The sequence below is a fragment of the Trachemys scripta genome, chromosome 1 (genome assembly GCF_013100865.1).
Source record: "Trachemys scripta elegans isolate TJP31775 chromosome 1, CAS_Tse_1.0, whole genome shotgun sequence".
Taxonomy (NCBI): Eukaryota; Metazoa; Chordata; order Testudines; family Emydidae; genus Trachemys; species Trachemys scripta.
The window spans coordinates 308,562,397-308,585,651 of NC_048298.1; the positions used below are offsets into that span (position 1 = coordinate 308,562,397).

The 23,255-nt window shown below is 45.0% G+C and overlaps 2 protein-coding genes across 2 annotated transcripts in view; one reads left to right on the top strand and one right to left on the bottom strand.

Moving 5' to 3' along the window:
• FDX1 (ferredoxin 1) overlaps positions 1 to 6,433 on the bottom strand; it is a 40,837-nt gene extending 34,404 nt beyond the window's left edge. Inside the window, exon 1 of the mRNA XM_034758822.1 lies at positions 6,198 to 6,433. Coding sequence (XP_034614713.1) covers positions 6,198 to 6,364 — 167 coding nt within the window. The 5' untranslated portion in view covers positions 6,365 to 6,433. The remainder of the gene's footprint in view (positions 1 to 6,197) is intronic.
• RDX (radixin) overlaps positions 6,268 to 23,255 on the top strand; it is a 131,804-nt gene continuing 114,816 nt past the window's right edge. The window contains exon 1 of the mRNA XM_034758819.1: positions 6,268 to 6,397. The gene's annotated coding sequence lies outside the window, so the exon portion shown is untranslated. The remainder of the gene's footprint in view (positions 6,398 to 23,255) is intronic.

Below are 23,255 nucleotides of genomic sequence, written 5' to 3' on the forward strand. Positions count from 1 at the left end.
AACAAATTTGTTTCTTTTAGCAATTGGCTGCACAAAAAGTAGGACTGAGTAGATTTGTAGGCTCTAAAGTTTTACATTGTTTTGTTGTAGAGTCCAGTTATGTAACAACAACAACAACAAAAATCTACATTTGTAAGTTGCACTTTCATGATAAAGAGATTTCACCTCATACAAGTACTGTAGTGCATTAAAAATACTATTTATTTTTACAGTGCAAATATTTGTAATAAATATAAAGTGAGCACTGTACACTTTGTATTCTGTGTTGTAACTGAAATCAATATATTTGAAAATGTAGAACAACATCCAAAATAGTTAATAAATTTCAATTGGTATTCTATTAGTTAGTTAAAAAGTTAACTGCGATTAATCAAATAGCCCTAATAAGCAGTATTACTTGTAGTCTGGGAAGGATGTATGGATTCAAAAGTAACTAATAAAATAAAGAGCTGTGTGACGAAGCGGGAATTTGTTTACCTGATTCACACACCACCATTCATACAAAGACTGGGATGAAAAGTTGCCTTTCATTCTTATGGCTTTAAGAGGATCTAAAATAAAACAACTGGTGTCTCTCCTTTTACTGTCATGACAGGCAGAGAGATGAGACTCCCTGAACATTTGTTCATGGTCCCCATGCCAAACCTAATGAAGAAAGGGTTGGTCACAGAACAATGGGTAAGACAGCTGGGGGGAAAATGTATAAGACATGTATGTGTATCACAGAGGAGCAGGGGCAGAAACATGCCAAGAAGAGAGTATACTTTAACAAACAAGCCCAAAATATAGATTAGCAAGTAGGAGACAGAGTGATGATGCAGTTAATCGGGGGGGGGGGGGGGGGGGGGAGGAGGAGGAGGAACCTGTTTTCCAGCACCTAGGTGTGGAAGCCCCTACTTTATAATACAAAATAGCCAGCCCTGCAGTTTCTGGTACTAGTAGAAGCAGGATCTAAAAGTGAGAAAAATGGAGAAACAACAATCCAAGTTTGGGAATATGAGGAAGCCTCTCTCATTGAAGTGATAGCAAGAAGCCCAAGTCAGTTGTGGTGTGAAATAAATAATGCCACTGGGTATTGCATATAATTCTGCAAATGGGCTGAAGACAAGCAAAAGCACGGCGATTGTGTAAGGATTGACAATTGTAGTATCAATCCCTATTTAGGGAATGGTATCCTGAATTTTCCATACATGTATGTAAGGTATGCAGGGCATGATACATTTTGTGTTCCCTGTAAAATGTAATCAAACAAAGGCTTATTGATATGTACCCTTTTGGGAATCAGGAAGGTGTGACAAAGCTCTGTCCTTGTCTCTGTGGGTCCTGTGTTTCCTGGCAGATTTTGCTAGCCTCAGAGGCTTACTGTGACCCTCCATGTAGCCCTTCTCTCTGTCTAGAGGCAAGGGTCACAGCTTACTGAGCCATTTTCATCATGAGCCAGAAAGGGAGGTGAGGAGAAGCAACCCTCCCTCACACAGTCTCTGTTGTCTCACAGTCTCGGTGATTAATCCGGGAGGAAAGCGGGGAGCCCGGGACTGCCCTCCACTCCGGGGACCCTAGTAGTGTCAGCTATGGTAGCTGACTTTTTGGAAATAGGATGTGTACAATTCCCTGGGCCACTTCCCCACAGTAGCCCCCACTCAATATCTCCTTCACCGTTACCTCAGGGCCTCTTTCCTTGCGCCTGATATGGCTTTGTACTGCTTCGTTCCTCTAACAGCACGGCTTCCTCCTACAGCTCCTGACACGCGCACCTCACTGACTAACTGGGAGGCTTTTAACTTGTTCCAGCCAGCCCTTGATTGGCTTCATGTGTCCCAATCAACCTAGCTATCTTAATTGGCCCCAGGTGTCTTGATTAACCTGGAGCAACTGCCATATGGTTACCATGGTACCAGGGATTTGTTTAGCCTGGGGCTAACATACCTGTTCCTCACTACTTTACTATAGCCATCTGGCCTCGCCCCATCACAAAGGGTAGAAATAATGGTGACACAAATATTGTATATTGAAAAGGAAAATTCAGAATACCGCAAGGTGGAGGCAGGAGTCAGTAATGGATTGGTTAAAGCCCCCTTAAAGAAGTGCTGTATAATGATGTATACAGATACTTGTGTTATTTAACTTGACTTCATTGCATTTGCCAAAAGGATTGTGTCCACCATAGCTTGGCCAATTGTATGGCAAAATGAAAAAAGGACCATTAGAAAGACATTGTGATAGAAATGCAGAAGTAAAAGCACTCAAATCAATTCAAAGGCAAAGCCGACGGAGCCTATCCACCAGTGATATAACAGGGTGGTTTGTAGAGAGAGCATCAATCTGGAACCAGGTGGACATTGAGACCATGTGGGAACACGATCGATCATTCCAACACAAGCTGGCTGCAGACATACAAAGCCCAATGAATGAGCAAAGCAAAGAACTTATTAATCAAGAACTTTTGAATGTATATGTGACACTCTGTACCTCAAAGCAGCATCCTGGCACTCCATATTCACCATGGTGATATGATTAAGGATGTTTTGTTTTGGATCTTGACCTTGAAGGACAAGAAGTGTGGGCAGTGAGGAAGCAAGATTCTTTGCTTTAGGCTGCAATAAAATTGATGCCTTGACAATCCCTCCCTGACTGTCTTTCAAGACCCACCCTCACCACGACCCTCCTGGCCAGTGGCGGATTAGCCACTGGGTCCAGGGGCCCTGGCCAATGGAAGAGGGAATGGTCCCCAGCAGTGGAAGCCCAAAGTACCAGCCGCCAAGACCAGAGAAGCTCCCATCCCCATAGCAGCAGTGCCCTGACCCAGTCAGCAGCCGGAGGACAGGAGAGGCTCCTCCCACTAGCAGCCACTGACCCCATCAGAAGTCGTGGGGCAGCAGGACAAGCCTCCACTCCTAACCCACTCTCCAGCAGAAGCGCCAGGCCAGGAGAAGCCCCAGGGGCCCTGACCCTGGTCCCCTGCAGAAGTGTGGGGTGGAGGGGGTGGCAGGGGAAGCCCCAGTACCCAGATCCCCGCTGCAGCCCTGGGACTGGAGGAGCTCTCACTCCTCACTGCGGCCCCAGGGCCGTGGGGACAGAGCTTCTCTGGGCTTGGGGCTGCAGTTGGGGGGTGGGGAGGTGCAGAAAGGAGGAAAAGGGGTTGACGTGCTGCAGTGGGGGGGCGGAATGAAGGGGAAGGGCAGAAAGGGGGGGGGCTGTTGGCAGGGCCGCAGGCAGAAGGGGTGGGGAAGGGCCCCCCAGGAAACCTTAATCCGCCTCTGCTCCTGGTTGAGAAACACTGAACTAAACAATCTTGTTCTTGAATGCAGCAGAAGTGATTGCTGTCCAACTCTAAAGCTGGACAAATCTAGGTGAGGTGACCACATACCCTCTTAGTGGGCACAAGTTTATTTTAGGCTCCAATCTTGCAAAACTTTAACTATGCATGTTGTCCCAGCAACAAAAATACTTGTGCACTTAAAGAACCTGCATGGATTTGCAGGATTAAGGCTAAATTTGAACTATGCATTACAAAAGTCATGAAGTGCTTTGAAATCTACTGATGTCAAGTACTACGTAAGAGGTAGGTATTGTGTGATTCTACCTAAATTTTACTAGATGACAAGCTTCTAAAGTTTTATTAAAACTTTCCAGAAGAAAACAAAATACTGGACTTCCCCCAATGAGGAAAAGGAAGCCTGGAATACTAAGGCAAAAGCTCTGATAGTAAAAGGAAGCTCTCTAATCAGAATGTCAAGAATTCCCCAACATACATCAGTTAAGTAAGGCCAAAACTGAATTTCAAATACTTTAAAATGTAAACATGTATTTGTAATGTAAATGGGCATGTCAGTGACTAGGAAAAGAAATCTGCTTTAATTGTCAAAGTCTGATCCTGCAGACACTTACATACACAAACTTTCCACATGTTGAAGTTCAATGGCACTATTTATATGCATAAAATAAATTAAGTGCATAAGTGTCTTCGGGATCATGCCATAACTTAACTTTTAAACTTGAGCACAGATCTAATTAAAGGAAGGGAAGCAACCTGAAGTTAGGAATTAATAATATTTAGTAACAAAGCAGACCAAACAGTAGATGGTGCTATAGTTGCATGTCTTGTGAAATCAAGTGTTCAAAATGCTCTTCTACTTAAGTCTTTTTTCTGATTTTAAAAAAAACTCTGTATAATGGTAGTGCCAGGAAAGTCTAATCAGCCTATAATCTCCGGCGCCAATCCTTCAAATATTTACACATGCCTTTAAATCAAAGGGACTATTGCTTGGCATTAAGTACATGCATAAGTGTCTGCAGAACCCTGCCTAAACAGACAATAAGTTGAGAAAGCCAATTTCTCCCATTCATCAGGAGGCTTCAAAAGAGAGTGTTTCTTTGGACAATGAGGCTGTATTATGTTGAGGCCTCTGGTTAATTAGAGTAAGATTCCAAAATCTACTGCCAATGAAAGTTGTGGTTTTAATGTACTACTTTAAAAAGCAAAGCAATTATGCATATTTGTCCTGTCAATACAGGATTTTTTAATCTAAACAGTGGTAACAATTTCTTGTCATTTGGTAAATTGCAACAAATATTGTATTTATTTCAGTGCCATTGTTTGTACTTCTAGATGGAAAAACCTCAAGATCACCACCCCATGGTACAAGTATTTTATTTCTAGACTTGGCAAGAACTAGAGCTTTCCTTGGCTGGCTAGATATCAAGCCTGCCTTGTTCAGGACAAATCTCCAGCATGTTTGTATGACTTCAAGAGTTGAATGTCTAAAACTAACATCAGGTTGCCTTAATGAAGGCACAGAGACATAGTTTTTATTTACCCATAAAATTTTAACTAGAAAGTGGAGTACAAAGAACAGATTTTGCCTGACCTGCTCGTACAGGTTGAGATACTGACTGTGTGAACAATATATAATCACATTTTCACCGTGGCAAGATTTAACATTTCAGTGATATCATTGTGGAATGCACTGGAATAAAGCTGAAGCCAGTTTAAAACAGCCTATGTAGTTTGTAAGTAAAGAGGAAAGACTTGGTAACTCCAATGGTTTTTGTGGAAGTTACTGTATAAATAAGGGAATTCTTGTACAGTTCTAAGAAAGGCCATGTGCACAATGGAAGGAATTGTTAGCTCTGAAATTAATTTGCAGTTAACATTTCAGTATTTAATACAATTAGTTGGAAGCTTCCACCACCTCTCTTTTAAAGCAGAAGTTTTTGGAAAACTCAGTTTTTTTTTTGTTGTAATTTGGTTTAGCTCTGCTAGCATTTCAAGTTCTGTCCGCAGAAAGTGAGTAACTTTTGGTTTTGGGTGGTATTTGAATAGCTGTACAAGAGTTCATGACCCCTGGAGTGACTGCCCAATTCTGTTCCCTATACTGGTTGTTGCACCAAACATTTACAATTCCCTACACCTCTTCTAAAGGAAGAGGTCATTTATCCCACCAGTGTACATACAGGGGACAATTCCGACCGTAAGGTCCCAATCCTGAAACCCTTGTACTTATGAAGTACGTCTATCCTTACCTCCAGGTTCAGCGGTAAGCAATCGATCTTCTGGGATCGATTTATCACATCTTGTCTAGACACGATAAATCAATCCCGGAAGTGCTCGCCGTCGACGCGGGTACTCCTGCTCTGCGAGAGGAGTACACAGAATCGACGGAGTATCCTGCCTGCCACGTGTGGACCTTTGGTAAGTTCGAACTAAGGTACTTCGACTTCAACTACCTTATTCACGTAGCTGAAGTTGCGTACCTTAGTTCGAATTAGGGGGTTAGTGTAGACCTGGCCTAGACCAGGCCTTAGTTCAAACTGGGGGGTTAGTGTGGACACCGACGCTTTCCGGCCTGGGGTGTAAATGAGAAGGTGGATCTGACAAGCGAGGACCAGAAGAGGGAAGCACATGGTCATGGCAGAGGGATTACGCTGACACATCCCCGCCCCCAGGCTGACTCGCTTCACGCCCACCCCCGTCCCTGCACTAGCTCACACACCAGGCTCGGCCACCGCTTCCCCCCTCCCCCCCAGCTACTGCCCTTCCAGGCGGTGCAGCGCCGAGCCCGGGGTGCCAGGCCGGGCGCGCGCAGGGGCTGACAGGGCGCTACCCGCGGGCAGGGGCAGAGGCGCCGGGCGGGGCACCAAGGGAACAAGCGGGGGAGGGGAGGGTTGGGATCCACCGGGTCTCCCGCCCCCCTTACCTGAGCCGCGCCCGGGCGGAGACGCCGAAGAACCGGCCCGGAGTCCGGGCAGCAACGCTGTCCCCGTCCGGCCTCCCCGCGGCTCCCCGGGACGCGGCCAGGAGCCAGCGGCAGCGGGAGGAGGCCGCGGCGGCCCGCAGGAGACTGGCGGTGCCCGGAGCAGCCATGACAGGAACGGAGCACAGCCAACCCCGCTCACTGTGAGTAAAGTCCACCCGCTTATACAACCGGCACAAGCTACGGCTATTCCCCAAGGTACTTACGTCTTCTACGGGGCGTAACCTTCGCTCCACTTGCAAGTGTCTGTTGATGGTTGGTAAGCAAAATGCGCAGAGCAATCTCCTCCTTCTGTGCGGGAGGTACGCAACGTACGTAGAGCCGTCCTCTAGTCTACAGCTGCGGGTAAGTAAATTACGTAGTGTGTTCCTTGTTTGAAGCTGTGGAGGGGGTTACGCCGTATCCCAGGCGCCCTCCCTGCTGCTACCGCCCCCTCTCCAACCTACTGCCCTAACTCCCTTGCCCTGCTCCAGCCTCCTGTTCTCCAGTCACCTCTCTGGCTGCCCCTACATGCAGACTCTCCAATGCCCCTACCTGCTGTTGCAGCCCCACTGCTTCTCTCTGGCCACTGCACTGTACCTCTATGAGCCCCAGCTCTCAGGAGCTGGCTTCTCAGATCCTTGGCCCAAGCTCCCCTGGCACTGGGTTTGCGGAGGCTGACAGTTCTCTACCATTCTTCCAGGGGTGACCAGTTCACCCATCATCCCATTTCCAGTATGCAGCAGGGCTCTCACCTCCCCCTGGATCTAACAGATCAGAAGAATCATTACTGCCCTTTCCCTTGTGGGGCTGGATCCTAGCAAACCGACCTCAGCTCTGTTCCTGTCTTTTACAGGAAGGGCACCAGGCAAGCCCCAGTCTCCTGTCTGTACCCAGTCTGAAAAAACTTTTCACACCATCATGTAATCTTCTTATGGCAAGGGTCAGCAGATGACATAGTTAAACATAGTTCTTTATTTTTGCTTGTGAGGAAACTTTTAGTCTTGGAAGAAAATGCTGTGGTGTTGTTTATCTCTTGCAGTTTCTATAGGAGGTCGGTGGCAAGCATCAAGGGAACTTTCTGTCTGCCTTAATATCTCCAGCTAGAGTCAATTATTGAGGCAGAGTTGTTCAATGGACTTTGTTGTTGGAACTGAAATACCTGGAAGAGGGGATTGCCTGTATGCCATTTGTGACCACTTCTATTCCAGGATTGGCATCTATTTGTGAATAAAACAAGTTACACTAAGAATATTCTCAGACTCTTTCTCCTCCTGGGTGGAAGTCAGCCAGCAAAACCCCCGAGATCTGGTTCCACTCAGTAAAGGAATGACAATACATGCCATATGAGCAATGATAATAACTGAACGTTAAGAGTGCAAAATGAAGCACTCAAAAGTCAGAAAAAGTCAAAGCTAAAGTTGCCTGTGCAATCTTAGCCCTGACCCCTTGTGCATATGCATTAGTACACGCATTTAGTTACATGATCACACTCAACAATACTGTATCTGCAGATTCCCTACATCCTTCAGCATGCAGGATGGACAGTGAATGAGGAAAGAGTGCAATATTTATTTCAAAGTAACTTATTTAAACAAAAGTGAAGAGGAATGGGTAACAGTCAGGAATCTCTGAATTTGGATTTTCCATAAGATTGATTTGGGGAGCGCTTGGCCCTGGCTGCCTTATGAATTCAGGTCTGTGCCTTTGCTGCTCTCAGATGTGGAGTTAGAGGGGACGGAGAGTGGGAGCACGTCTTGTTACATTTCTTTTGGGCAGAATTCTTTTATACAGTTCAAATAGGGACAATAACCTTAAATAGAGTCTGAATCTGGTGCTAAAGTTTCTCTTTCAAACTTCATTTGGACCTCTTCAGTCACTGTTTATGTCAACATAGCTTTCGCAGTGCCCATAATGGTTGGTACTCAGAAGAGTAAGAGAAGTGGTGGCTGTGTCCTATTATCCCTTCCAAAGCTGGTCTGCCTCATTTTCCTTTCCTTCCAAAGATCTCTATGTTTTGTACAAATCAAGAGAATCAGTTTTGGCTTACCCTGAGTCTGTGATTTAAAAAAGTATTTGAATTACCTAAACATTAAGGAGAGCTCTAAATTTCAACTTGGATAAGTTTAAGTACTTTTCCCCCCCTCTAAAAGTCCATCTTATGTGTATTTTATTACTCTCACAACTTAATTGGTGGGCGCAGGGGGAGGAAGGGAGTGGACAACAGGAAGTCAGGAGTGGTCTTACCTCCACCACACCCTGTAAACTCTTGGGGGGGGCTGGTATCATCCTTTTTTTTGTTAGAAATGTATGTAATAATGGCACAATGTGGTCCGAACTCCTGATTATGGTAGTACCTAGAGGTCCCAGTGGAAATAACAATAAAGGCCTGTTTATGACTGCACAGGTGCAGGGCAGCCATGAACTAAAAACCCATGACTTTCAGCCTAATGCTCACTCCTCTTGTCAATGCTTCCTCTGTTATTTCTCTCTTGCTGGTTAAACCTTATTATCTGTAATAAATATAGTTCATAGATTCCGAGGCCAGAAGGGACCATTGTGATGATGGTACTCGACAAAAATGAATCCTTACAACCCTCCCCTAAAACACACAAACAATACAAAAAGAATAAGTGAATGTCCTTTGATGTTGGTGACTGTAGTTACTGTGTACCTGGTTGTCTGTGCCATAACACCAGTTTTAATTCCATTCACTTAATATGAAAGTGAATAATCAGACTCCATCTGCCTGGCTGTACTGAACTCTGAAAAGTAGTTCCTTGTATGGTCCTCTAGGGCAGTGTTTCTCAAACTTTTTGATACCTGAGATCCGCTTGCTGCCTTCCTAAACTGTATCAGGGAGATCTCAGGGACTGGTGCTGGTCCACAGACTGGTCATTGAGAAATAGTGATCTGGGAAGCAGCAAGTCAGTATTAGTCTAACTGAGCTGTTGCTCATTAAATATGTGCAGAAGATGTTTAGAAAAAGTGCTGTGCATTAGTGACTTCCCCTACCATGCAAGAGGTTTGCATCTCTGCCAGGGGGCATAGCAGCCAAGAAAGGGATATGCCTTGCTCATAACACCACTAAACAGTATTTTACATTTCATAGGTAGGGTATGGAGTAAAAATTTTCAAGCAATAGAAAATGAAAGACTTAAAATGATTAAATAATATATTTTTTTCATAAAAGAACTATGGATGGAGAGAACTGGCAAGAAAATCTTCAAGGAATACAGCCTGCATCTAGTGGAAATGTCACTTTGGGATATTCCTGCACATTGCCATTAATATAGCTGTGCTCTGGTCAGAAGCTACTACTTGTGAATTAAAAAAACCCAGCACTTTTATGGTTATTTATTAGTGAATAAAGTCACAAATGCTATCATTACATAACCCAATATATGTATATTTTTAGAAATAGAACTCATTTATGAAGCACTCAAGTGTCTGAAGATCCATTCAAAACAATACACCCATAACTACCTAACTGTGGATACTCTAATAAAAACGTATAAAGCCAACTGTAGAGTCAGCAGTAAGTACACAGACACTTGGGACACTGTACAGACCTGCAGTTTACAGGTCCGCTAGGCTGTCCCATCAGTGATGTAATTGGAACAGGAGGTAACTTGGGGTTGGCTCCTTCCCTCTGCCATCTTGCGATCATGCAAACTATATCAGCATATTAAATGGTGGTTCTTGCAGTGCTGCCAACTCCTGCAACATCTGGTGTGTGTTTTCTTAAAGCTCCAGCTCTTGGAGTCCGGGATCATGTGAGAACTTTAACTGTTTAAAGAAAAGTAGCTTTCTAGGCCTAATGGCTGTGGTAAAGAAGCTTGAAAATGTGAACTATACAGGCTCAAACCAGAAGCCAAGTAAAGAGGACTCAAAGTCTGTTTATAAAATGTAATGATTTTTTTAAGCCAGTCTCATGACTTTCTGGGGCCTGACTCGTGATTTTTGAACGCTTGGGGTTGGCAATACTGTATTTGGCTCTTGACTTTACCCAAACCCCCTCCATTTAGGGCAAGATTAAGAACAGCTGAGGGGTATGCCCCTTGCAATACAAGCCAGGCTGTCTCATGCCTGTCTGAGCCCTCTACTGGAAACTCAGACTGAGAACTGCATCTTGGCATTTGAAGCAAATTTGTTCTTGTGGCACTGCACTTCCTTTACCTCACTGGGTCCAGCATTTCCTCCTCTAGCAGTGGAAGGGCCTGGAGTCAATCAGTCCCACTCCAGAGATTTTTTTTTTTTCTATTTCTCACTTGTATTTATTTTTCAGTATTTACAAGGTGGGCCTCAGAGTAGGCTCAAGCAGTACTCTTCAGCCAAACGAAAGAAACAAATTCATAACACAAAAAGGGAATACTTCTCCCTGCCCCCTCTCAGCAGTGTTGCTTTGTTATGCTGGCTTCTGGATGCCAGTGCTTCCCCAGTCAGTGAGCTTAGTAGCTTCCTCTATATGGAGAAGAGAAGCCTTTTTTCTCTGCTGCTACTTGTCTTTCATCTCTCCTCCCTGTTGCCAGGTGGTGGGGGAGTTTAAAGGTCACAGGCAGCCCTTAATTGGACTCAGTTGCTCCTAGCTGACCTAAGGTAACCTCTTTTCAGTTAATAGGAAAAGGGCCTTCACCATTCTAGGGCTGATATGCCTGACTTCCACAACTCTTATAGCTGTCTGTTCTGACTTTGTCACATTTTATATTTCTCTTTAGCATTTACGTGTGATGTTGATCTATGCCAAGCAGACACTGTGTGGGCCCAACCTCTGCAGCACGTCTCATCCTGCTGGAGTGTTTCAGCAGCTGCTACTAATATTTCTCAACTACTTAGAAATCCCCCAGAAAGTGATAAAACAATGCTTGAAATTTATTGCATTTGCTTTGTCACAGTTCTCATGTAGAGGTAGAGAAATGCATTTGTAAATATCTGTGACACCCTGGATATTCTTTGCACCATTTTAGGGCTTTCTGCCAATGTGTTGGCACCGTTTTGAATTTAGAAAGCCACAGCAGTATTACTGCAATCCCAAGACTGCTGAGGCAGCAATCTGTTTTATTACTTTATTCTTCTGATTTTGCTCTTCCATACAGAGATGCAGTGCAAAATCATGCAGTATTCTAGTCTTAAAACTAGCCACATTCTATTTCAAACTTGTATAGCTCTATTGAAGTCAATGGAGCTCTGCCATGTTAGTAACAGAAAACTTGGCCTAATACCTCTACATTCTGTACATATAAAATAAACAAGTGAACCTCTATGTCAAATTCCTATATATCTGAGTGTGGTATATACTGTTTAGTGGCTTGTGTAGTCAGAAAACTGTATTATAGGGACTTGCAGTGAAATCCTGGCCCCGTTGAAATCAATGGCAATACTCCCATTGACTTCCTGGGGCCTAGATTTCATATATGGTGTCTGTGAATGTAAGAACAGCCATACTGAGTCAGACCAAAGGTCCATCTAGCCCAGTATCCTGTCTTTGGACAGTGGCCAATGCCAGGTGCCTCAGAGGGAATGAACAGAACAGGTAATCATCAAGTGATCCATTCTCTGGCAAACAGAAGCTAGGGAAACCATCCCTGCCCATCCTGGCTCTTTTTTGAACCCTGTTATAGTCTTGGCCTTCACAACATCCTCTGGCAAGGAGTTCCACAGGTTGACTGTGCCTTGTGTGAAAAAATACTTCCTTTTGTTTTAAACATGCTGCCTATTAATTTCATTTGGTGAGCTCCTAGTTCTTGTGTTATGAAAAGGAGTAAATAACACTTCCTTATTTACTTTCTCCACACCAGTCATGATTTTATAGACCTCTATCATATCCCCCCTTAGTCGTCTCTTTTCCAAGCTGAAAAGTCCCAGTCTTATTAACCTCTCCAATCATTTTTGTTGCTCTTTTCTGAATATTTTTCAATTCTAATATATCTTTTTTGAGATGGGGCGATCACATCTGCACGCAATATTCAAGATGTGGCTGAACGATGGATTTATATAGAGACAATATGATATTTTCTGTCTTCTTATCTGTCCCTTTCTTAATGATCCCCAATATTCTGTTAGCTTTTTTGACTGCCGCTGCACATTGAGTGGATGTTTTCAGAGAACTGTCCACAGTGACTCCAAGATCTCTTTCTTGAGTAACAGCTAATTTAGACCCCATCATTTTATATGTATACTTGGGATTATGTTTTCCAATGTGCATTACTTTGCATTTATCAACATTTAATTTCATCTGCCATTTTGTTGCCCAGTCACCCAATTTTGTGGGAAACTGTGGTACTTAAGAGCTCTTATGAGTAGAGTGGTATCTTATTAGGGTGGAGAGAATCCTTAACTTTTCAGTTATGCAATTAAGAAGTTAAAGGTATTTCCAGAAATCAGATCACAGCGATTTTTGTTGTCGGACAGCATTTCTATACCTTTCTCATCCCATTTCACCTTGAGTACCTCTTTATGATCTGTTAGGGCGTAGACCAATAAACTTATCTGTTTGGCTGTGTGGATGTTGAATAGTGGATAAGGTCCTATTTGAATTGCATGATGATTATCAAAAAATTGCAGCTGAGTTGCAGACAAACCATGGAAAATTGCGGAAAAGTAATAATGAACCTTATTATAAGCAGTAATAAAGTCCATTATTACTTTTCTGCTGTTGGCTGCCCAGGGCTCAGAGCAGGGACTTGGGGTTGACAGTGGGAACACAGGGCTGAGACCAGGGTTCCCACTGTCGGCCGCCCGAGGCTGACACTGTCCACCTGGGGCTGAGAATGGGAGCCCCTGCTGTCTGCCTCTCAGGACTGAGAGCAGGGGCCCAGGGCTGACAGCGCGAATGCAGCAGCTCCCGCTGTTGGCCACCGGGCTGACAGTGGCTGCCGGGCTGACAGCAGGGTTTCCTGCTCTCAGCCCTGGGGCATCCGGGGCTCCCGCTGTCAGCCCTGTGCAGGTCGGGGCTCCCACTGTCAAAATTGCAGTGGAAACCTAATATTGCAAAAAGTTAAGTAGGGCATTAATAGTGGATTAGTTTTCTTCCATATCTTTTTGCTGGGTTACTGGGCTGGCAAAATCTTCATCTTCGTTTCTCCAGGACATTTGCAGCCTGTCTGTGAAGATCTTTCACAAATGTCTGTCTCTCTGACTTATCTCTGTAGAAATCAATAGGAGTATTTGCACCAGGCCAAAGGCTTGATCATAACTAGATTAAAGCAAAAACAATGAGGAGTCCTTGTGGCACCTTAGAGACTAACACATTTATTTGACCATAAGCTTTTGAGGGCTAGAAACCACTTCATCGGATGCATGAAGTGAAAAATACAGGAGCAGGTATAAATACATGAAAGGATTCGCAGTGAATTTCAAACAAAGGCGATGCGTAGGGGAGGGCATCGGGGCATCAAATGACACCCCAGATTGGCCTGCTCGGGGTGGGGAGAGAGGGGGGCTCTGTCCTTCTCTCCCTGCGCCTCTCCCCTGGCAGCGGGGGAGGGGGAGAGGGAAAGCCGGGTGGAGCCACTTCTGCCTGAGAGAGCTCTGCCTCCCAGCCAGGCTCTCTCAGGCAGAAGTGGCTCCATCCCGCTCCCCACCCGGCTGCCAGGGAGAGCAGCCAAACATGCTCGGGGGGAGGTGCAGGGAGAGAAGGACAGAGCCCTTCTCCCTCCCTGCAGCTAACGGGGGGTGGGAAGAGCGCTGCGGCCCTGGGCGCAGGGCGGGAGGGGTTGCTGGGCAGGGGAGACGTGGGGTGGTCACAAGTCCTCCTCTTTAGCTTATGCCCCCTCTCCCCCAGTATGGGGAGGCACCAGCCGTCTGTTGTGGCCTGTAGAGCGGGAGTTCTCAACCTTTTTCTTGCTGAGGCCCTTCTCAACATGCTATAAAAACACCAGGGCCCAGCAGGGGTGGGAAGGGAACTCGGGGATCCAGGCCGGGGGGGTGCTTGGGCATAGGCATAGTTTTACTTATATTTGGGGGGCAAGGACTGGTGGGGCTCAAGTCCAGCGGGGTCCAGGGAGGCAGCGCCACCTCCACCCCGTCTCACTCAGGAGTCCACCCAGCCTGTCTGGGCTGCGGGGGACACACAACCAAAAAATATAACTCTAAGGGGGGACTCAGTTCAAAAAGTTTGAAAACTACTTAGGGTGCAGGGAGCGGGTAGCTAGGGGCTGTGTGTGAAGTGAGGGGAGTCACTCAGGGTGCAGGGAGGGGGTAGCTAGGGGCTGTGTGAAGTGAGGGAAGTCACTCAGGGTGCAGGGAGAGGGTAGCTAGGGGCTGTGTATGGGCGGGGCCAGCTCCAGCGGAGAGGGAGGGCACTGGGGTTCCCAGCTTCAGCCCTCCTGCTGCTCCTGGCTTGGTGGGGAGGTTTGCTGGCTTCAGCCCTACGCTGCTCCTGGCTTTGGGGGGGGGCACCGGTTTCAGCCCTGTGCCGCCCCCAGCTTGGGGAGGGGACACTGGCTTCAGCCCCATGTCACTCCCAGCTTCAAGGGGCGGGGGGTGTCGGCTTCAGCCCTGCACTACTCCTGGCTTTTGGGGCGGGAGGGGGCGTGCTGGCTTCAGTCCTGCACCACTCCCGGCTTCGGGGCATGGGGGCGCTGCCTTCAGCCCCACGCCAGTTTCGGCTTCAGCGCTGGGGTTTGGGGCACCGGATTTCAGCTGTGGGGCTCCATGGCCTCTCTGAAAGGGCTCGCAGAATCCCAGGGGGCTGCAGATCCCCATCTGAGAACCGCTGCTGTAGAGCACTTGCTGGTGGTTTGTGGAGAGCGGGCTAGTTCACCTGCTGCTAGATCTCTTCCCTTGTCTTCAATTGCTAAATTATAAAGACAGAAGAAGAAACATAATGTCCATATGCTCCAGATTAACAATACCGGTATTTGAGAGATTGGCATGCTACGGGCAGTAAATGTGGACAGTGAACACTACTTCAAACCAACATAAGATCATATTGTCAGTTTCTCTTCCCACATGTCTAAAGGCAACAGTAAAACTAACTTCAGGGTGTGATAGCAAGTGATGCATAGTTAGAGTCTGCACGCTGGATTATCTTGCTGTGTGTTGTCTACAAGTATCCTAGCCATTGCTTGTCCCCCCAAATGTTTGCTTACTATAAGTTGCCCTCAGATCCTTAGTACTTAATACTTCAGTGTGTGTTAGTTCTTGAGTGGGCATAAGTCAGCCCAACCCTAATGAAATCAATGGAGCTGTGCTGACTTACATCAGCTGAGGATCAAGCATTAAGAACTCCTCTTCTTGTGAACTAAAGTAGAGGTTTATCTTCTGCCCTTTATCATAAAGGACAGATATTGGTGAGGGATAAAATAGTAGGCATGTCACTACCCAGATTATCTTCTCTTTTTTCTGAAGCCAATAAAACTATGCTTGTGACAAGGTCAACATCATCCTTTCATCACATCCTTTCATAAATTGGTCCAATTTAGTTAAATTGGCACAAACCCTTGTGTGTAGAAAAGGCCAAAGTCTTTGATGCTGCAAACATTTAAGCATGTGAACAACTTTACTCACATGACCGGTTCCATTGTGTGAAAAAACAGATGACCTGGACAATCACTTTGATTGTGAGATATTATCATACAGTGGTTGATGCAAATATTAAAACAAGGCTTGCTTTAATTTTCAGGATTTTATGTTTTAATTAGATGGTACAACAGAAGATGGGACTAGTTAGAGTAAAGTTACTCACATGCATCATTGTTTGTGGGATCAGGGCCTAAAGTCAGCCTTTCTGCTTTGTAGGAAGCAGGGCTTTGTAGGGCTAATGGTTGGGAATCCTGGGTTCTGTTCCCAGATCTTCCATTGACTCAGTGGAACTCTGAGTGCTTACATTTTATCAGAGATGTTATTTTAATGACATATTGTTTACCATAGATTAAGTATACTCTTAATATTGTATTACACTAATCTTATTTGCAGAAAGAGAACCTTTTCTTTAGATAGGGATAAGAAAAATAAACTAAGATTTGTTATAATTGCACTGCCCAGCAGGTTCTCTGAGTCATCTATACAGTATATACAAAGTTTCAGTGTGTAACTACATACAGGAATTTAAAAATAGCTTGAATACCCGTTAAATAGCTTGAATTCAAACTAAACCTGTAAGAACTAGGCTGCCAGTCCTACAACCATAATTCACTTCAGCAATATTTAGTTATTGAGTAAATCTGATTGAAACTAATGGGACTACTTGTGTGATTTAAGGGTATGCAGGATTGGACTCTCAGAGTATTGTATTTGTATTGCATTAGTGCCTAGAGGCCCATCAAGATTAGCTTGTGCTAGGTGCTGAACAAATGGCTTCTGGCTAGCTAGTAGTTTTGTGACTGTGCTGAATAAGTTTAGATTCAAGTTTGCAGGTCCCGGATGATCTTGTTAACAGGAAAATGGAGTAAAATGTTATCAAAATTAAAGTCTTAGTTAGGGGTTCTGACAAATTACCTGGGACATCATAACACCTGGAACAGAGGCTGGTCCTCTTTGCTCAGGGTCACTCCCTGGGGTCTTGTCTAGATGAGGAATTTTCTTACTGGTAGTTCTTCTCAACAGTACAGCTGCATCACACAATCAATGATGTGAGCTCTAACCCAGACTTGAAAATGAGGATTTTTACTACGTACTTTTAAATTTGCTCTGAATAGAGCACGTGAAATGATTTGGATTATAGCCTCTTTGGAAAGAGGCTACAATCCAAGTTTGGGACAGCCTCTCTTTTTTGTTTTGTTATATGTTTGTATCATGTCTAGCACAGTATGGCCCTGATCCATAACTGGGGTTACCACAATACTAATAAGATATTGTAGAAAAATGCCAGTGTCTAGTTTTGCACCATTAATAGCACTAGTGTAACTACACGACTGCTGAAAAAACAACCTACTACCTTAAAATGCTTTATTCTCCTCTCATTTGCACAGATGTACATCCTGAATAATGGTACCTGAGCCAATAGATATGCCAACATATAAGATACGGGTATTGGGCCTTAGCCAGTCGCATGCCATCTGTGTATACAAGGCATGCATTGCATGCTCGACCAGTTGTGTGTTGTCCAACTGGTGGCCCGTGGGCCAGATCTGGCCTATGAGATAATTCCTTCTGTCCCCCATGGAGGATGCCATTTTGTAGAACACGCATGGTCATGCTGCATGCAAGTGAGTTGTTGCATGCCTTACTAAAACTCACTGGCTGAGGCACTCCTAAAAGAGCCTATCGTGTGTGCGCGCACAATATTTTTGTGAAAGTTGTTTTCCTATTTGAAGTCAGAACAAAAATGAATGAAAGCTGATGGTTATTACACAAAGGTGTAGTATTAACACATATTGTAGTAGTTGCTAGAGTCAACCAGGTAAAGACTCCATTAGATGCTGCATATAGAGAAATGACAGTATCTGGACCAAAAGAGCTTACAATCTAAAAGCCTAGTATGTTTGTCTAAGGAATTTGGTCATTTGATGTGTATATTAAGTTAATTTATATTTAATATTCCTTACTGCTTTCTGTACCACTACAGAAACAAACAGACAAATTACCAAAATATTATTCCTGGCCTATTGTTCCATCTATATTTTTCCAGCAGAACACCCTAAACAGGATATAAGAAGGCACAACCTGATGGCACCATATGGACCTCAACTACCAGTTATATGGGTTATTTTGTAAATCAGTATCTATCTGTGACTTTCTTTCAGTCTCTGATGTATTTGTACTGCTTCTTGAGGCTGAATCTAGGCTTTTAACTCTTCTGATATCTCTGGTTGGGAGAATGAAAACTTTAAACTAGCTGGAGTTCTGACAGGGCCCTTCCATAAAGAATGGCAAGAGCTCTTTGAGGAGCATGTTAAGAGCCAGTAAAGCTTCAAACTTTGTGATGCAATTAATTATGAAGTAGAGTTGCAAGTTTGGATCCAAATCAGTTTTTCCAAGTTTGCAGTATTTTGGCATATCTAACAAGGTTTTCTGAAACTTGGGTCCAAGCTCTTGTCAGTTGTATAATAACACTTCAAACTGTTTATTATATAAACTAACTTTTGAAGCATTAATTGATTAGAAGATGTGGCTTTCTATAGTAACAAGATTTCCTGAAATGTTACATGAAGGCTGAAATCACTGGCTGGAGTAGACATCCTGAAAATGAATGAGAAATCACAGACCAGGTGGGGATAGGCCATGAAGGGCCTTGAAAATGAAGACAAGCATTTTATGTTTGATAGGATAGAGAAGGGAAGCCATTGGAGAGATGCAAAGAGATGTGTGATGTGGTCAAAGGAACAGGTTGGGAGAATGATCATTGCAGCAGCATTCTGAATGGGTATAAGCAGGACAAGATTGCATTTGTCAGGGCCAGAGAGAAAGATGTTGCAGTCATTGAGACACGATATCATGAGCGTTCTACCTGTGTGGATGGATAGGAAAGGCTGTATCTTAGATGTACTTCTATTGCTGCTTTATGATTTAAAGAGGGACTACTTTAAAAAAAATGTCAGGCTCCTAAAACACAACAAAAAGTTACATCTCAGAACTATCAGGAATGGCAAGTCTGTCCTTTCGTGCCCTTGCTGCAGAAATCTTTGAGGGCCTCTGATATATAATCAACCCTTAACAGGGAAGGTTTTTTGTTAACATCCCAGAGTTTTAAACAGTCTAAATAAAAACAGCAAACTGTATTACCATTCCCCCCACTGCTGTTTTCTCTTTTCCACTGAACTTTGATCAAGGATGATCCACTTTTGATAAAGTAAAATTGCAACACATTGACAACTGACACGTGAACACATGCCTTAAATTATTTTCTCAAGCTCCAGTCCTGAAACTGGATGCACACAGATATGTAAAAGATCACACAGACTAAGACAAATTTGTAGGATTAATCAAGCCTCTTTAAAAGAAATCTGTGGGTACACCTCTCTCCTACTATGCTCATGAAGTCAAAAAGAATGTGTGGGCATTCACATCAGTAATAACATAATAGCTGATTTTAATGTGAGAACACATACTTTTGTTAGCAACTCAGCCACTTCATTGATAAATTCCTTCAGAACTCTTAGAGGAATAACACCCAGGCTTGATGACTTAATCATTTGAGGTTTTTAATCTTCACTAGTGTACATCAGATACTCCTGAGAGTATTCTACACCAAAAAATTAAAAATTCTGCGACAAAAAATTAAAATTTCTGCACACAATATTTTAAAATTCTGTAAGTTTCATTTGTCAATAAATAATTGCAGAGGCTCCAGCATGGCAGTGGAGAGCACAGGCCATTGGCTGCATGAAGGTGGGAGATCACCCTGCAGCCCCCCGACTCCCTGGACACGGACTCAGCAGTGAGGCTGCACCCGACCCTGACACAGCACAAAGCCTGGGCCTGCCCCAGAAACACCCTGGGGTCATACCCCTCTGGGACAGGTGCACCAGGTGTGGGGCAGGCAGCCTCAACCAGGTAGGATCCAAGTGTGGAGGAGCTCAGTGTGGGGGTATCCAGGTGTGGAGTGAGAGGATTCTGTGTGGAACAATCTGGGTGCAGGCAGCTCTGTGGGGGGTCTAGATGTGGGGGGATCTGGATGCAGAGAGGCTCATTGTGGGGGGTTCCAGGTGCAGGGGCAGTGGGACTCTGCAGGGTCTTCCAGGTGAAGATGGTTGGGGCTCAGCAGAGGGGTCTGGGTGGGGGGGATCTCAGTGGAGTGGGGTCTGGGTGCTGGGGGAGTGGGGCTTGGTGAGGTTGGGGTCTGGATGTGGGGGCTCAGGGTGGTGCAGGGGGTGGGGCATCAGGGTGGGGGTTTGAGTGCAGGGAGCTCAATAGGGGGTGGTCTGGAGGCAGGGGATTTGGGTGCAGGGGAGCTCCAGATGCAGGGGTTCAGATTCAGTGGGGTGAGGTTTGGGTATGGAAAGCTAGGGGAGTTCTGGATGTACTGGGTGAGGCTTGGCAGGAGTGTCTGGGTATGGGAGGTCCGGATGCCCGGGGATTGGGTGGATAGGGGAGCAGCTCCCCATACAGTGACTCCTACCCACATAGCTGAGGAATGATGGGGGCAGGAAGCAGGGAAGGATACTGAGCTTCCTGCAGCTGGGGGAAGTTTCTGGAGGTGGGTCTAACACAGCCCCAGTCACTCCTTGCAGGGGAAGAGGAAGTCCCGTCCTCTCCTGGCTCCAGCCCAGCCAGGACTAGCAGTTGATCCTGGCTCAGGGTAGGAGCCACTGGCTGGGGTGTCCCCAGCCCTGCTGTGATTTACCTCTCCTCCAGCTGCTCCAGGTGCCTGAAATGATGTACCTGTGCTGCTAGGGAGTGGTGCGTGACTGCTCTTGCAGCTTCCCTTTGCTTCCCTGTCAGAAAGTCATCTGCCGAAAGAAATCTGCGGTGCACATGGATTCTGTGCACATGCAGTGGCACAGAATCCCCCCAGCAGTAACCAGAAGTAACTCCACTGAAATCAATGAAGTTACATAGGTGTAAAAAGCCATACTACGTCAGAACAGTTGGGTACCCTACGTTTACTTATTTGTTTCTTAATATAAAGTAAGTGTTCATGATAGAATCTTTTTTGTCCTGCAGACTGCAGCTGTATTCTTCAGAGCAGCTTTGTGTGTTCATGGAGCAGATCTTGTGCTGTGCTTGGTGCAGATCAGGAGTAAAACTAATGGGGAAAAATTGTCAAATACTTCTGGGGGGATTTTTTTGAACTAAAAATGACTTTTCAACTAAAACAAGTTGTAGAGGTGTGTGTGCATGCACCTGCATTTTTTAACTACTCTACTTAGGAAGAGTGGGGAAGGCAAAGGTGGCTGATTCTCTCATTTTGGGAATTCCTGTGGGTTCCGACATATACTTTCTCAGAGGAATAAAGAGATCCAGACAAAGCCTTGCCCAATATGACTTGGCTGAAATTATTTATAGGTAGGCATTCTTGCACTTTCCCTTTGTCTTTTGGACTCGATATACTTGATTTTGCCTCCCAGAATATTTACAGTAATCAAGATCTTTAAGCTTTTCAGTCCTATGCTCATATCTTGACTGAGTCACCATAAAGGAGTGGATTGATGTTTTCTTTTTTAAAGATGCTTTTGCTTATTCACAAAGCTTTTGTCCCATTTATAATGCTATCACGTGTGCCTGGACAGGCACACTGTGCATTACCTATAAGGATTTTGTATTGGAGCTTGAAAAGGATACACTAGCAGCTCGTTCACATGATTATTCCTTTCTTCACCTAAGAAAGTAGCCTCCTCCAAAGAGTATACTTCCTGAATTAATAGCTAAAATTAATCTTATTCTCACTATTACCTTAGCACTGCTTCATTATATTATTTATTTTTCACTTTAAGTGCTTGGATGTTTAAAGAACTCTATGAATGTATGAACTTAAACATACATTTGTCTTCTGTTTTAGACAACTGTATGGCACATTTGATCTGACTACTCTCAGAATGATGCTGTATGTCTATAAGCCAATGACTTTAATTTCAGTGCTATGCACCTGAATGTCATTTTGTGGTTATAAATAAGCAGACTTATCCATTTTTTTTAAAAATGTAGTCACTTTAGGACAATTAGCACTTGTCAGAACAATTATAATCATGAATGAGATAAAAATGTGAAGTGGCCAGGAGCAGGAACCATAGTAAGTGTCATCTGACAGATTCATATATCTGAAGGCATGTTTGGGTGAGGAGACACAACGTATTGAGACAAGAGCAGACATGTCCCAGCTGGTTTATAGGAAGCCAGTTAGTTGCTTCAGTCTTAATATGTACTGCATGTTATAAAGTTAATACCAATCTACAACATTTACAAAAGCAAATCTTAAAATAAGATGGTGTAAGTGGGGATAATAGATGAATCATGAAAATTTGCTAACTAATGTCTCGTATGGAAATTGGTTTTAATTAGCGTAGAAGAGGTGGGTATTGAGGGTCACTTAAAAGGGCCAGATTCTGACACCCTTATCCTGAGTGGCACACTACTCTAGGAATGGTCCACTGACTCCATGGGACCTCTTCTAGCATAAAGGACTACTCCAGATGAGTAAGGCTAAGATTGTGTCATGGATATTTTTAGTATAAGTCACAGACAAGTCATGGGCTGTAGAGAAAAATTCATGGAAGCCCTTGACCTGTCCCTGACTTTTACTAAAAATATCCCTGACAAAATGGGGAGTCCAGCTGAGGGGTCCCACACCGCTTGCAGAAGTTGGGCAGCTGCGGGGGCTGCTCCAAGCTCTGGGTGCCCCCACCATGTGTGGTGGCTTGGAGCTCCACAGTTCCCCAGTTCGGAGCTCCAGTGAACCCCCGCCACCTGCGGAGGCCAGGAGCCTTGAAGGACTCCCGGTGCCCGCGGCGGCTCGGAAGGCTGCAAGGAGCTCCAGGGGGCCGTACTGCCTGTGTTGGACAGGAGCTGCAAGGGGGGCCCGCCACCCACAACAACTCCGTCCGCCGGGAGCTGTGGGAGGGTCCCCACTCCCCGCGGCAGCCAGGAGCTGCGGCCTTGCTGCCCATGGCAACTGGGAACTCCCGGGGGCCCCGGCACCTGCAGCCACAGGGAACGGTGGGGGGACCCTCCAGCTTCCGTCCGCCAAGGCTGAATTCACGGAGGTCACTGGAAGTCACGTGAAAAAAATCTTAGCCTTAAACATGAGTAAAGGTGTCAATCTGACCCTGAAGTGGAATTAGATTATTATGGATAACTCTTGCAGCAGCAGAAAGCAAATTCCTTTCTTAGAGAAGAATGAGAATGGAAGTAGGACCCACAGTAGTTTTGGAAGAGGCCAGACGGGGGAGCATGGCCAGATGGTAAATTTTATGGCCCACTCAGTGTCTCAAATGGCTATCCTGTAACGGGAGCTCATCTCAGCTCCCAGGATGTGCTAAAACAGAGAGTAGTCAAAGTGCAGGGTGTCTTCCTGTCCCATTAGGGACAGACATACAGAGAGGAAAGGTCCTGTCCCTTTAAGTCTTTCTCACCCAACAGAACTTCCCTGGACCTTAACCTAAAATGCTTGCTAACTGCCTTGTTGAGTCTCAGCTCTAAAGA